Source organism: Nicotiana sylvestris, chromosome 9 (genome assembly GCF_000393655.2).
Source record: "Nicotiana sylvestris chromosome 9, ASM39365v2, whole genome shotgun sequence".
Classification (NCBI taxonomy): Eukaryota; Viridiplantae; Streptophyta; class Magnoliopsida; order Solanales; family Solanaceae; genus Nicotiana; species Nicotiana sylvestris.
Genome location: NC_091065.1, coordinates 103,096,272 through 103,112,141, shown reverse-complemented (window position 1 = coordinate 103,112,141; position 15,870 = coordinate 103,096,272). Strand labels below are relative to the sequence as shown.

The window sequence follows — 15,870 nt, the reverse complement described above, 5'->3', positions numbered from 1 at the left end:
TCTCACCCTATTATCAAACTCCACCACCCACTTATCAATCACCTCCACCTCCCACATATCAACCTATTTCACCCAGATATTCCCAACTCGAACATGTTTACCAAGCCTACAATGCTCAACCATCCCACCATCAATCACCTCCTACACACCAAAACTTCCCTAGATCTCGGCCAAATTTTGACCGCAGACCTCCTAGACAGTATGCAGCCATTGTCGAACCCATTGACCAGTTGTACGAGAGGCTCAAAGATGCTGGTTATGTTACCCCTATCCCTGCTATAACCCCCGAGAACCCTTCTCAGAGGGTTAATCTAAATAAATCCTGTGCATACCATTCCGGCATGAAAGGACACACCACGATGAATGTCGCTCCCTAAAAGACAAGATCTAGGCTCTGATTGACAACAAAATTATTATAGCAAAGGAACCTGCTCCAAATGTCCGCAATAACCCTCTGCCAAACCATACGAGTGGAGACGTTCATATGATTGAAATAGAGGATGATTGGGACCCCAAGGGATCGATCAGTTTGATCACAGAAGGCGACGATCCAAAGGAGCCAATAGTCACCCTTAATCTGATTGTAGTCTAGATTCAGCCTTCTGGGGATGCCGAGGTAGATATGTCGATGCCACTTGAGTTTGAAGCACCATCCTCTACAAAGACGCCAACGCCGATTGAGGTCAAATTCATGTCACCAACAAATGCACCTACACCATTCAAAGTTGCAGTCTTACCACCCAAGGAACATGCTCCGTTTGGGGTGAAGATAACCACTTGAATCCCAATAGCAATGTCAGTCGTGATGCTATTCCACACAAAGGTTATACCATGGGACTATACAGCTGAGGCAAGGAGGAAAGGCAAGGTTAGATTCGAGGAAACTATTGCCGCACAGGGTATGACAAGAAGTGGTAGGGTCTATACCCCGGAACACCTAGCTGAGTCAAGCAAGCAGGCCTCCAATTGGTCGCCCATCATTGAGACAGGTCCAGACGATCTTTGGAGAAAGATACAAGCCAAGGAATACTCGGTCATTGACCAGCTGAACAAAACACCAGCGCAGATCTCCATACTTGCTTTGCTACAAAATTCTGAGGCACACAAGAATGCTCTGCTAAAGGTACTAAGTGAGGCATATGTACCAAGCAATATCACCGGAGGAGAGATGGAAAACATGGTAGGGCAAGTATTGGAAAGTCTCAATATCACTTTTCATAAAGATGAGCTGCCACCAGAAGGGTTAAGTCACAACAAGGCGTTGCACATCACCGTGCAATGCGAAGATTATTTTATCACCAGAATCCTAATTGATGGAGGGTCCAGCCTTAACATTTGTCCGTTGGTAACTCTCAAGACATTGGGAAAGGGGCTGTATGAGATCAAGGACGGGGCCATCAACGTCAAAGCTTTCGACGGTTCCCAAAGGTCCACCATTGGCGAAATTAGCCTGTGTTTGCAAATGGGGCCCACTGGGTTCAATGTTGATTTTAAAGTAATAGACGTGCCGGCATCTTACAATTTGTTATTGGGATAACCATGGATTCATGCCGATGGGGCCGTAGCGTCAACACTACATCAGGCGGTGAGATTTGAGTGGAACCACCAAGAGGTGATCATTCGTGGCAAGGGTAGCAATCCCATATACAGTCGCCAGACCATCCCAGCAATCGGAGGCAGAAGAAAGATAGGCGGGGAGACCTATCACCACATCGAGCGAGTCAACGTTATCGACAAGGACAAATGGTGGGACAATAAAATTGAAAGCATATTGAACTAGAACGGATACGAACCTGGCAAGGGACTTGGCAAGAACCTCCAAGGAGTCGCTAAGCCTATCAAACTAAAGAAACATGGCACCACCTTTGGTCTGGGATATGAGTACACTTGGGAGGAATTCAACAACTGGTCACCACTATGGTGCGGCCCTTACTATCCGCTGGAGCAGCTAATACCACATTTGAAGCAGACTTTCTAGCCAGTCGATGTTATCTAAGGGTCAGAAGAAGAGGAAGCACTGACAGCAGTAAGGAATTTGTTCCTGGAAGACAATGATATGGATTGTTGTGTTGTTTTCGAGGAGGGGGGGAGAAAGGCCCTTCTATACAAGCAGTGAGCAGAGGAGGATGCCTCAATAACTGGACCATAAGAACCACCAGAGCCCAGAAAGCCTCGGGGTAGCAAGGCTGAACAAGCATCATGCACTATCTTTCATTTTTACTAGTTGACTTTCCTTTCGCATTTTAAAATTTCGCAATAAGATCTTCAATGTTCAAAACACTTATGGAATTTTTCAAAGCATTTCGATTTTCCCTATAAATCTTACTCTTATTATTCTCTCTCATTACTTTGCTTATACAGCATTACTATTACTTATCTTGATGAACCAATGATTGTGACATGCAACGAGACAACGCAACAAACGGACACAGATTCAGAGGAAGATGAAATACCGGAAGAGATTGTTAAGGAAGTTGAGAATTTTGAGAACAGACCTAAGTCCAACCTGGACAAGACCGAGATTGTTAACCTAGGAGATGCAGAGAATGTCAAAGAAACGAGAATCAGTGTCCACTTATCGCCATCAGAAAAGGAAGAGTACACAGAATTTCTAAGGGAATATGAGGACATATTCGCCTGGTCGTATGATGACATGACTGGTATGAGTACATCTATTGTGGCACACAAACTGCCAACTGACCTTACATGTCCGCCGGTAAAGCAAAAACTCAGAAAGTTCAAGCCTGATATGAGTTTGAAAATCAAAGAAGAAGTCACTAAGCAGGTCAAAGCCAAGGTTCTCGGGGTAATAGAATATCCGACGTGGTTTGCCAACATTGTGCCGGTACCAAAGAAGGATGGGAAGGTTAGAGTCTGTATCGACTATCGGAATCTCAACCGGTCCAGTCCAAAAGACGACTTCCCCTTACCGAACATACACATCCTGATCGACAATTGCGCTAAGCATGAGTTGCAGTCATTTGTAGATTGTTTTGCAGGGTATCATCAGATCTGGATGGATGAAGAAGATGCTGAGAAAACGGCTTTCATTACGCCATGGGGGATGTATTGTTACAAGATGATACCATTTGGATTAAAAAATGATGGGGCCACCTACATGAGGGCCATGACCACCATTTTCCACGATATGATACACAAGGAGATCGAAGTATATGTAGACGATGTTATCATCAAGTCCAAGAAAGCCACTGATCACATGGAAGATTTGAGGAAGTTCTTCAATAGACTGAGAAGATACAACCTAAAACTGAATCCCACGAAGTGCGCATTTGGGGTTCCTGCCGAAAAACTACTTGGGTTCATTGTAAGTCCCGAGGAATAGAACTGGATCCATCAAAGGTCAAAGCTATTCAAGAGTTGCCACCGCCAAAGAACAAGAAGGACGTGATGAGTTTCTTGGGAGACTTAACTATATCAGCCGGTTCATAGCACAATCTACAGTTATCTATGAGCCAATCTTTAAGATGTTAAAGAATGAGGCAGCTACCAAATGGACTAATGACTTCCAAAAAGCCTTCGACAAAATCAAGGAGTACATGTCAACACCACCAGTCTTGGTCCCGCCCGAGCCAGGTAGACCTCTATTACTCTACCTCGCAGTATTGGATAGAGCATTTGGTTGTGTTCTAGGGTAACATGATGAAACGGGGAGGAAGGAACAGGCCATCTATTACCTCAGTAAGAAGTCCACCCCGTACGAGGCCCGGTATTCTCTGTTAGAGCGCACCTGTTGTGCTTTAACTTGGGTAGCTCATAAGTTGAGGCACTACTTCTATGCCTATACTACATATCTCATATCAAGGATGGATTCTTTGAAGTACATCTTCCAGAAGCCCATGCCTACTGGAAAACTAGCCAAGTGGCAAATCTTGTTGAGTGAATTTGACATTGTCTATGTAACTCAGAAGGCAATCAAGGGACATGCACTAGTAGATCACCTTGCTGAAAACCCCGTGGATGGAGAATACGAACCCCTGAAAACGTATTTTCCTGATGAAGAGGTATCATTCAAAGAAGAAGATATTGCAGAATCCCATATCGGTTGGAGAATGTTTTTCGATGGAGCAGCAAACTTCAAGGGAGTTGGCATAGGAGCAGTCCTTGTATCGAAAACCGGTCAGCATTATCCGGTGTTCGCTAAACTCAGATTCCCAGGTACCAACAATATGGCTGAGTATGAAGCCTGCATCTTAGGTCTCAAAATGGACATCGACATGAACATTCAAGAGTTGCTAGTAATGAGGGATTTAGAATTGCTTATACATCAGGTCCGAGAAGAATGGGCGACCAAGAACTCCAAGATACTCCCTTATCTGCAACATGTACAGGAATTGAGAAAGAGGTTCACAAAGACGGAATTCCAACATGTTCCCAGAATTCAGAATGAGTTCGCCGATGCATTGGCCACCTTATCATCCATGATATAACATCCAGACAAGAACTTCATTAATCCCATTTCGGTAAAGATCTATGATCAGCCAGCTTACTGTGCTCATGTCGAAGAAGAAGCAGATGGAAAGCCTTGGTTTCATGAAATCAAGTAATATTTGGCAAATGGAGAATACCCAGAACTTGCTAACAGTACTCAGAAGTGCACACTTTGAAGGTTGTCCAACAATTTCTTTTAGAGGGGAGGAATCCTATATAGGAGGACTCCTGATTTGGGATTACTAAGGTGTGTCGACACGAAGGAAGCATCTAAACTACTAGAAGAAATCCATGTTTGGACCTGCAGCCCACATATGAATTGTTTTGTCTTAGCAAAGAAGATACTCCGTGCTGGTTACTTTTGGATGACTATGGAGACAGACTACATCCAGTATGTCCGAAAATGCCACCGCTGTCAGATACATGCAGACATGATAAAGGTACCTCCAAGCAAGCTTACTGCAACAAACTCACCGTGGCCGTTTGCTGCCTGGGGAATGGATGTTATTGGACCAATCGAGTCTTCCGCCTCTAATGGGCACAGGTTTATCCTAGTAGCAATCGACTATTTCACCAAATGGGTCGAAGCAGCATCTTACAAAGTAGTGACTAAGAAAGTTGTGGCAGACTTCGTCTGCGACCGTATCGTTTGTCGGTTCGGGATTCCGGAATCAATCATCACTGATAATGGTTCCAATCTCAATAGTGACCTGATGAAAGTCATGTGTGAAACCTTTAAGATCAAACAAAAGAATTCTACAGCCTACAGACCTCAGATGAACGGAGCAGTAGAAGCCGTCAATAAGAATATCAAGAAAATACTAAGGAAAATGATAGAGAAGCATAAGCAGTGGCACGAGAAGCTACCGTTTGCTTTATAGGGATACCGCACCACAGTTCGCATATCAACCGGGGCAACCCCCTATATGCTAGTTTATAGTATAGAAGCCGTCATTCTCGCCGAGGTGGAAATTCCCTTATTAAGAATCATATAGGAAGCAAAGCTAGACGATGCAGAATGGGTAAAGAATCATTACAAACAACTAGCTTTTATAGATGAAAAGAGAATGAATGCAGTTTTTCACGGCCAGCTTTATCAGAACAGGATGTCCAGAGCCTTCAACAAAAGAGTCAAGCCAAAACAATTCACACCGGGGCAGCGGGTGTTAAAGAAAATTTTCCCGCATCAAGATGAAGCCAAAGGGAAATTCTCTCCCAACTATTAGGGTTCGTACATGGTTCACCAGGTTCTAACAGGAGGAGCCCTCATATTTGCGGAAATGGATGGAAAAGTCTGGCCAAAGCCGATCAATTCAGATGCAGTCAAGTGCTACTATGTATAATCTTTATGCTTTCCTTTGTGATGTAATTTGAACTACGCCTGACCTGATTCCCATTTAAGAGGGGATACATAGGCAGCCCTATGGGTTCGGTCACAATTCAACAAAACTTTCATTTCCCCCTGCAATTGGAAACTAGGGCAGAATTTTGAGGAGGACCCTCAAAATTCCGAAGTTAATTTCAGCCAATCATCGCTAGCAGCAGTCAGAAGCAGCAACCCAGTAAACTGGGGCGGAATTTTGAGGAGGACCCTCAAAATTCCGTAACAAGGAAGGTTGCAATGTCTTGGACCACGTCACAGTCGTCGGTTCATCTAAAAGTTGTTCTTGATTATACACTTATGTCATATTTTTTACAAAATCATGCATGTTTATTTCTGAAATCGCTTTGTTTAGCAACGCTACCCCAATGATACGTATCACCAAATCCAAGCCGAGCAGGTTAAGAAGAGCCAACAGGGATACGAACTAACCTCCCCCCTTTACAAAACTCATGATTTTTCTTTGGATGCAAGCACTTGAGTTGCAAAATCATCAAATACAATATACACTCACGAGACTCACATTGCTCAGAAATACGACTCTTAGAACCATTGCACTTACTCACAGCTGCTATCCGCACGTAGTGTCCCCAGCAGATACAGTATCCCCAACAGTCGCAATATCACGATCCGCTATCAGCTAAGAAAATTCTATTATTATTTGCTTTTACTTCCTGCATAAGGCTACCATTTTGCCTCCGAGACTAAGATCTGTCTCCATCTGCATTTCTGCATTGCATAAGGCTACCATTCTGCCTTCCAAGGTTAAGCGCTAGCTCCATCTGCATTTCTACATTGCATAAGGCTACTATTCTGCTTTCTGAGGTTAAGCTCTACCTCCATCTGCATGGCTGAAAGATCGCCACCTTTACATTTGCATTGGCTGAAAGATCGCCACCTTATTTACATTTGCATTAGCTGAAAGATCGCCACCTTATTTACATCTGCATTGGCTGAAAGATCGCCACCTCTACATTTGCATGGCTGAAAGATAGCCACCTTATTTATATTTGCATTGGCTGAAATATCGCCACCTTATTTACATTTGTATGGCTGAAAGATCGCCACCTTATTTACGTTTGCATTGGCTGAAAGATCGCCACCTCTACATTTGCATGGCTGAAATATCGCCACCTTATTTACGTTTGTATTGGCTGAAAGATCGTCACCTTTACATTTGCATGGCTGAAAGATCGCCACCTTATTTAAGTTTGCATTGGCTGAAAGATCGCCACCTTATTTGCATCTACATTGGCTGAAAGATCGCCACTTCTACATTTGCATTGGCTGAAAGATCGCCATCTTATTTATGTTTGCATTGGCTGAAAGATCGCCACCTTATTTACATTTGCATTGGCTGAAAGATCGCCACTTCTACATTTGCATGCCTGAAAGATCGCCACCTTATTTACGTTTGCATTGGCTGAAAGATCGCCACCTTATTTACATCTGCATTGGCTGAAAGATCGCCACTTCTACATTTGCATTGGCTGAAAGATCGCCATCTTATTTACGTTTGCATTGGCTGAAAGATCGCCATCTTATTTACGTTTGCATGGCTGAAAGATCGACACCTCTACATTTGCATCTCATGGGCTGAAAGTTCGCCATCTGTTGCATTTCATGGGCTGAAAGATCGCCAAATTGTCCAAAGGCTTCATTGTTCGGAGGCACCATTTTTATAGCCCGAGAACACCATGCCATGGCCTGAGGACCCCCCCCCCCTTTCCTTTTTTAATCTCTTGCATATCATTATTCAAAGGCATCATGGTTCGGAGGCATCATTCTCATAGCCCGAGAGCATTATTTCATGGCCTGCGAATCCTTTATTATACACTTCATGGCCCAGGACACCATAGTCTAAGAACGTCATCCTAACCGTCCGAGGACAAACATTCATGGTCCGACGGGAATTTGCATCATGTTTAATTTTACGCACAATATATGCTTGTATTATTTATTTGTAGGTAAATCGATGAGTAATGTCCACCTCAACAAGACCGATCCCGCTCCAGTTCCCGCATCCATATCAGATTTCAGCCATCCACCCCAACCTGAATATTGCGTCCGTTCTTGAAAGTCTCCATCAAGCCTACTCCGCCGACGGATCCTGAACTACATATGGCCTGATTCCTGTAAAATCAGGGATATGTAGGCAGCTCAAAAGCCAGAGTATGGCCTAAGTCTCCTCGAACCCTTTCGTTCGGTCAAAATTGGTCATCATATCTTTACCCGACAACTCTTTCATCCTTCCCAGGTAAAAAGGGGCAGTTGTTGATACCCAATTTTTTTCTGTATATTTTTAATATGCAAAATACTTTCAAAATAGCATGAATATGCATATATAAGTATGTCCCAAGGTTTTAATATTTTTTTTCTTAATTTTAAGGATTTTTAAATCAATTTATTGCCTTATTTTAGCAAGAAAAAACCAATAATTGTTCCCAAAATTATCATTTTGGTGATTCATTTATTGGATTCTCATACTTGCATTAAATATAGCTAACATAATTTTTATATTTTTTATAAATTTATTTAATATTTTTAAAGCTAAATTGCACGTAATTGCGACATTAGCCTTTTTTAAGATTTAATGGTGTTTATATTTATAAAATTAACTTCAGTATTTTAATTGGATAATTACATATTATTAATCATTTTAGTGCTTTTAATTTATTTCTGGAAATTATTTTACTATTTTTATAAATTAAACAAGGGAAAAAGTGGCTATTTAAATGTTAGCCCATTTCATTTCAATTTTAGCCAGATTTGAACCCCTAATTAAACCCAATCTCAAACCCAATTACCCAGCCCAAATCCTAAATCTACCCGACCCACAACCCGTTTGAATAACCCGCCCGGATCCCCATTTAATCCGGGTCGTTGATCAAAATGATCAACGGCCACCATTTACCCTTCCTAAATTAAACCAAACGACCCCCCCAAACCCCTCTCATTTTCCCTCATTTAATCTACTCTCTCTCTATCTCTCTATCTCTCTATCTCTGGTTCTCTCTAGAACCTTCCCCTTCCCCTCCTCTCCGATGAGTCTCATTCATCTTCTCTGGCTATTTCCTGGCCTGAATCTATGGTGGTCTCACCACCTACCAACCTTCCATGGTGCATACACACTCGTTTATTGAGGTTTCATGGCCTGACCATGGAGAAGCTTCGTCCAGGCCTCGTTGATTCAAGTTTTATGGCCATCTCCGGCCTTGCTCCGGCAAGCTATGTCTGTTTCGAGCCTGGCTTCGATTCCTCCTTCTTTGATCCAGGCCTTTCTCACTGTTTGGGTTCCTTTGAAACCCTAGCTTTTGAGGTTTTTCTGATCTTTTTAGATCTGTTCCAGATCCGTGTTTTTCCTAAGTTCTTAAACGTTTTCTTGATATTTATTTCAAAGCTATGTTTTCAAAACCCTTTATTTATTCGCCTACATGTTATTTGCACCTAAATTCACAATAACAATCTGGCCGGGAACCACACTAGTGGATTCTGCGGGGTGCCTAACACCTTCTCCTTGGAATAATTTCAAGCCCTTACCCAATCTCTGGTTACTCAAATCAAACCTTCTTGGTGTCCTAATGCACCTTAATCATTAGGTGGCGACTCTTCAAATGCAAACCTAAATTCCCAAAAGGGAATGAGTTGTCCTCTCAAATATCATAAACCCGATTCCGCGAGGAAAAAGGGGGCGCGACACAACCGTCGATACTGCGGCTTTATCTCCTTCCGGTGGTGCTCCTCCTCCATCCATTAGTGCCTCTCCCAGCGGTTCTCCTACCTCATCTCCCAACTCTGCTTTCTTGAACAGAGTTGTCGTTGTCGGATCTGCTGTTGTAGCTATTTTTGTTGCTACTTTGATGCTTTAATTCTCTGATCTGTGAAATTCTTTTGTTATATATTGTCGGAGCCGATGACTTTTATGGGCAGCGATAGTCGTGGCCACTGTTGATTCTTTCTTACTGCTACTATTTGTTGTTGATTATTACTAGATTCTTTGTTTATTTATGGAGAGATGAATTGAACAAAATGACATGGGAGAAAAGGAAGACGACATAGGAAAGTGCACTTCCAAGAAGGGGGCAAACAATAAGAACATTAACCTTTCTCTAGTTTGCACATCATCACAAAACTTCATTCAGTCAATAATTAAGCTATCGCAGTTAAAATCGAAAAGTTTTTAGTGATTTTCGGTAGCTTGGCTGGAGTTTTAGTGGCTGGTTTTAATGGTGGTTTCACGATGACGTTGACGTGGGTTAGTCAAGCCAAGAGAGGCTAAGATACGCCCAATTCTTAGTTTTTCAACAAAAAAAAATTAGGCTGAAAAAATATTTCACGCGCTTAAAATTTTATTAGCAAACATGTGCATACCACATCAGCAATATGTGTTTATTTGATCTGGTTAATGGACACTTGAAGTGTCTAAATGGTAAAGGGTTTAGTTAAGGTGTTTTGTCTGGTCGTTGTGGACAACTTAGAGGGACCGTTTATTTATTTCGCCATAAAATTATTATATATTTAAAATTCCGACCGATGGCGATCTTATTTGAAAAAAAAATTAATTAATACCTGCCGATTTCAATCAATATATTTAGTTTGGTTGTCAGTCAATGCGTTGAAAATTGCGACCGTTTTCGGTTGGAAAATTGCGACCGATTTCGGCCGCAACACTTAGCGACCATTATTTTTTCAACTAATTAAAAGCGGTTGAGAATCGGTCGCTTTTTCTCAAATTCCGACTGATATCGACCGGTTTTCCTGGACGAAATTATCCAGTTTTTTAGTAGTGCTATTTGCAGATAATAGTAGTTATTCAGATGACGACGAAAAATTTGCCTAGCCAAACCTCCAAAGGTGGTTCATTCATTATATATTAAAAAGTGGTTGGCTGATAAGTGAGGTCTTAAAAACGTCATAGGATTCATGATCAGTCATTCTATTTTTACTTTTAGCAAGTAGACGACGCAAACATATGGTTTCTATCTTTCAATCAGATACTAATACTTGGATGCGAAAGCCTCGAAATGACTTGCAAAATAAATTATTTCTAGTTTGTCTTGTGTCTCCAAAACAACCGGTCCATTTTTATTGATGAGCGAACGACAAGGATTTAACTCGCACGTGGTGGATTCACAATCCGCTAGAAAGCTCGAAGAGTTTCTCTTTATTCATTAACTTTTTTTAAAGAATCGTGTACCCATAGGCAATAGAAGAAAAAAAATAAAACTAAAAGGACAATGGACAGAAGAGAGTATAGCTACATGTGGGAAAAAGTTTAGTTTAATGTAGATGCATAATTCATGTCCTGTTAGGTTATTAGTATGTGAATATTGTCATTTGAGATAAAAATAACGAAAAACAAAAAGATAAGCAGGTGTAGGTCGTCCTCCACATGCATCTACTTTTAATGGATTTGCTCAAATAATTAGAATAAATTAAGATGTATAAAACCCGTCCTGTTAAGTTATTAGTATGTGAATATTGGGATAAAATAGTTTTGCGGCTCATTACAAATTTATTTTTAGTTTTATGATTCCATCTCTTTTTTTACACATGAAAAAAATACTTTTACACATAAGAGATCTATCTTTTATACATAAGAGATCTAAAAAAGATAACTTCATAATTACAACATTGTAAAAGCCACGAAGGCTCAATTCTTCGTGAATGTTGTCATTTGAGATAAAATAACGAAAAACAAAAAGATAAGTGATAAGTATGTGTAGGTCGTCCTCCACATGCATTTGCTTTTAATGGGATTTGCACAAATAGGATCATTTAGTGCCAAATATTTATGTTTCAACCTTTTAAGAAAAGTTTTGAGAAGATACCAGAAATTTAAAGTATGCTGCTACAATTTTGAAGCACATTATTAAAAATTTGAAGTATGCTGCCAGAATTTGAAGTATGCTTCCGGAACTGAAGAATTTCCCTGACTTTTAGCTAGGGAAGAATCCAACCTTAGATACACCATCTTGAAGAATTAATCGTATATATGTATGTCATATTTTTAGTATACTGAATCAAATATGAATCATTAAAAGTAGACTCACTAAATATTTTTTATATTATAATTCCGTCACTATAATGCTGATATAACTTGTTGATCAACCAAACGATTCATTAAAGATGGAAATTTTACATAGTTATACTTAATTATAGACTTAATTATTACTTTTATAGAGTTCCTTCTTAATAACATATCATAACAACGTTTATAATTTGTATACAAATTCATAATAACGTAGGACCTCTTCCCTCGCGTCTATCATCCAATTACTTCTCAGCCCTCAACTTTTCTTCCCCTTTTCAACTCAATTTCAAAAATAATTCCTTTGACTTTTTAAAAATCACCTCTTTCTCTCGCTAAATTCAATATAATTTCTAGACAAGTTCCAAATTCTAAAATAGTGACAACCATTAAAAAAAAATTGAACCTTTTGAATTCGAAAAATGAGTTTTGTAAAATTATTATTTATTTGGATTGGGTGCTGTTGAAAATGATAATGAATATCGTTTGGAGTTCATATCTCATTTTTTAGGGGGGTCAGTGAAGATTCGAGTTGGTTTTGGTTGGATTTTCAGATTGAATCTCATAGAGGAAGAAGAACAATGATATGCATATAAGTTGTATATATTGTGTATGTGGGGTGTATGCTATTTGTATGTTCAATTTATCACTTGACATACAATGACATACACATGTAATTGTATGCAGGCTGTATGCAATAACAATTTTCTATCTAAATTGTTTGAAAGTTATATGTTTTAGCTTCTGATTCGTGGGTTTGAAATGAGAAGCTTGAAGTTCTATACTGCTGGGATCATATATTTTATATAACTGCTACAAAAAATTTCGAATTGAGATTTTAAGACCGAAAGTACTTGGGTAAGGGAACTATGACTGCAAACGTGACCCTAAACTAAGCTAAACTTAGTCGGATCAAGAAATTTCGAACTTCAATTTCTGACTTGAGTTCGAACAGTTGCAGATTTATTTAATAAAAAAAAAACCTAAAAAGCAACTAATTCATGTCTATTTACTACTGTTCCCAAGTCATTTTTGTGCTTATCCATTGATTTGGAGTGTGAAAACTTGAAGAAGAGTTATCTAATAGTATTAAATAAAGCTTTAAAGCTTCGAGTTCAAAAATTAAATTTTGTTTGGGTGTTGTGGCAAGTAATTGTTATGCCTTGTTCCTAAATTTTTGGGTAATTAGGTGGAGATTTCGAGTAGATTTGGCAGGATTTGCAGTCCTAAGTCGAAGGGGGAGAAGAGGAAGACGCTGCAAAAGATCATATCATATATATTTTATAATAAAAATCAAAGTAATTTTTGAAAACTATAAAACCAAGTTAAACACGAATAAATAAGTTCGGAAAAAATCCCCTTAAAATATTAGTACTTGGGCCACGATAATATCGGATTGGCCCATTTAGGACAGGGAACCAGATAAATCCTAGATGCTCGTAAATTGGTCCCCGTGAACATGGTGCTATTGGTCAGGCCTGAAAAACAAACAAATAAAGTAGCAACTTGTACTAATAGCTTATTGGAAAAGGCCAGGGTCCTCCATTTCTCTTCTCTACCACATTGTCCTCATCCGAGTTCTTTCCTCTCAGGTACAAACCCTAGCTTTTACTTTCAAAGTCAATCGAATTTTCAATCTTCGACGTTTCTCAAATTTCTTTAGACTTATTCTGTACTAGTTTTCTGATCTGCAATTTTATTCAGCAAAGTTGTTAGGATCAACGTCTCTATTTTGAGTTGATATTTTGTTTCCTCTTATTTTTGTTTCATTACTCATGGATCTGATAGAATCTGCTGTAGTTGATTTTATTTATCTTCCCGAACTCAGATCCAGTGAGAACTATGCTTTTTATTTTTATATATTTTGTGTTTGACTTGAAAGACTTACTTTCCGATCTGGATTTTTGAATAATTTTGCTGAATTTTGAGTTGAATAAATTGGATGAAATAGGAGCTATGCTAGGATATAAACTGTACGCTTGATGTTTAGCTACCTTAGGGTGAAAAGATTATTAAAACTTAGCCAACTATTTAGAAAGCAGTTGCTGGGAAGTAGAGGAAGTTGCATTTGGTGAGGTTTTTGACTTCTTATGCTTAGCTAACCTCTCTCTTTATATGCGTGCTTTCTACTTGGTAAGAATTATTTAAGCCAGGCAAACACTGAAACACACACAAAGAAAAAGGGTATAAAAGCGCGCAGACTTGTTAGAGCTAGTAACTATTAAGGATAGGGATAGAAGTAAAGCAGGTATTGGCCGAAGTGAGAAAGGATTTATTGCTTTATGGGGCGGCCAAGTGCAAATGATAGATTCAAAAGAGAAAAATAAATAAGAGAATATTTTGGTTAGAGAGCAATTAAAAATAGCAGAGGGAAATATGGAATTCAGGGATAGTGGACGGAGATAGGAAGAGGAAGAATGATATCATGATGGAACTGCAAGCTACAGTCAATTCAAATTTCATGTCAGTGCAATTCGAAGCCCCAATGAATAAATCCATGTCCAAGGAAGGGAAAAGAGAGAGGGTCCGTTGTGGATGGACAAACTTGTAGGGAGCTGCAGTGTTGATGGACTAACATTAAATTGTATGAGTTGGTACTCCGTAGTTCGTACTAACATAATTTAATCAACTCTTTCTCGAAATATGGTAGTACTATTTACACTATAACTAGTGTGGTTAGCTGTTGGTACTTATACTGCTCTGTACTGGTGGAACAATGGCTAGCTTTTGGTGGGACTTAGTTTTAGCCTCCATTGCTAAGCTGAGGTCCTGGTGGTTCATCTTTCATTATTATTACGGTATTACCTCAAAGTTTAATTGCCATCAACTCAATGTTTTGGGTAATTCTTTGAGCTCGTTCTTCAAGTTCGTTAGTTATTTGTTTCAGTGTAGTTGCTTCATTAGTTTGTTGTATGGTTGTGTATAACTTGCTTCTAACTACTTTTCATGCTTCATTTAACACCATTTAGTCGACTGTTGGTTTTATATGTGTAAATTAATATGGGTGAGTTGAACTGTACCCTGCGGTGATTTTGCAGAAGTTTACACTAAGTTCAGCATCAAATGGCTGGCCATAGGATTGCGCATGCCACTTTGAAAGGCCCTAGTGTGGTGAAGGAAATAGTTATTGCAACTGTACTTGGCTTGGCTGCTGGAAGCTTATGGAAGATGCACCACTGGAATGAGCAAAGAAAAGTTAGGTCATTTTATGACTTGCTGGAGAAAGGTGAAATAAGTTTAGTCGCAGAAGAATAATTTTTCGAGGATCTCGTGTGAGTTGGCTCTTCAATTAAACATGGGCATACTCTTATGTCTAAAAGAATAAGTTTATAAACCAAGTATCTCTTTGTCTATTCATTGCTCCATGTTTGACTAGTTTTTGATTTTCATTGACCTGCTTTGACAGGCCAGAATAAATTTTCTTCATCAGTTTAAGCGTGCCATTTAACAGGCAACCTCATGTGCCTATTTTGAGTATATTATTTCTCGCTTAATAGGTTTAATCCAAAACCAGAAAATTTATCTTACTTTTGATAATCCTCTCTAGTGGACAAAATAGATATAGAAAGCGTGCTTGTAATTCCCAGATGGCATTATTCTGTTAATATATGCCTTATCATTGCTAGAAAGCTGTTGAATGTGCTCTTGGGGTTTTTTTGTTGACATGCAACACACCCATGTTTGGATTTTATCGAATGTGCTCTTTTCACATATGGTATAAAGCTGACTGATGAAATAACATACTTTCATCTTATAATTTGGTTATTCTAAATGGGTATGTTGCATTATAACATATTTTCACGTTTGCATTATAGTTGGTTAATGACTAAAAATCACATTTTAATATAACTTATTTTCGTTATCCGGTAAAAATTTCACGTTTGCTGGAATCTATTTTACCTATCCTATTGCCAGACTTGCATTACATCGAATATAAACATGATGGCGTCAAGAGAAATGGGGAAATCAGTCCTTTGGCGAATGTTGAATAAACTGCATGCTTGAGTAG

The 15,870-nt window shown here is 39.4% G+C and overlaps 1 protein-coding gene across 1 annotated transcript; it reads left to right on the top strand.

Annotated features, from left to right (window-relative positions):
• The first annotated feature begins 13,332 nt into the window (after window positions 1-13,332).
• Window positions 13,333-15,290, top strand: LOC104224683 (cytochrome c oxidase subunit 5C-2). Its single transcript, XM_009776366.2, has 2 exons — window positions 13,333-13,453; window positions 14,900-15,290. The coding sequence occupies exon 2, from the start codon at window positions 14,925-14,927 to the stop codon at window positions 15,114-15,116; it is 192 nt and encodes a 63-aa protein (XP_009774668.1). The 5' UTR covers window positions 13,333-13,453; window positions 14,900-14,924; the 3' UTR covers window positions 15,117-15,290.
• Window positions 15,291-15,870: the final 580 nt, after the last annotated feature.

Bases quoted from the DNA above. Each gene is read 5' to 3' on its own strand.
- LOC104224683 (XM_009776366.2), top strand. From the start codon at position 14,925: ATGGCTGGCCATAGGATTGCGCATGCCACTTTGAAAGGCCCTAGTGTG.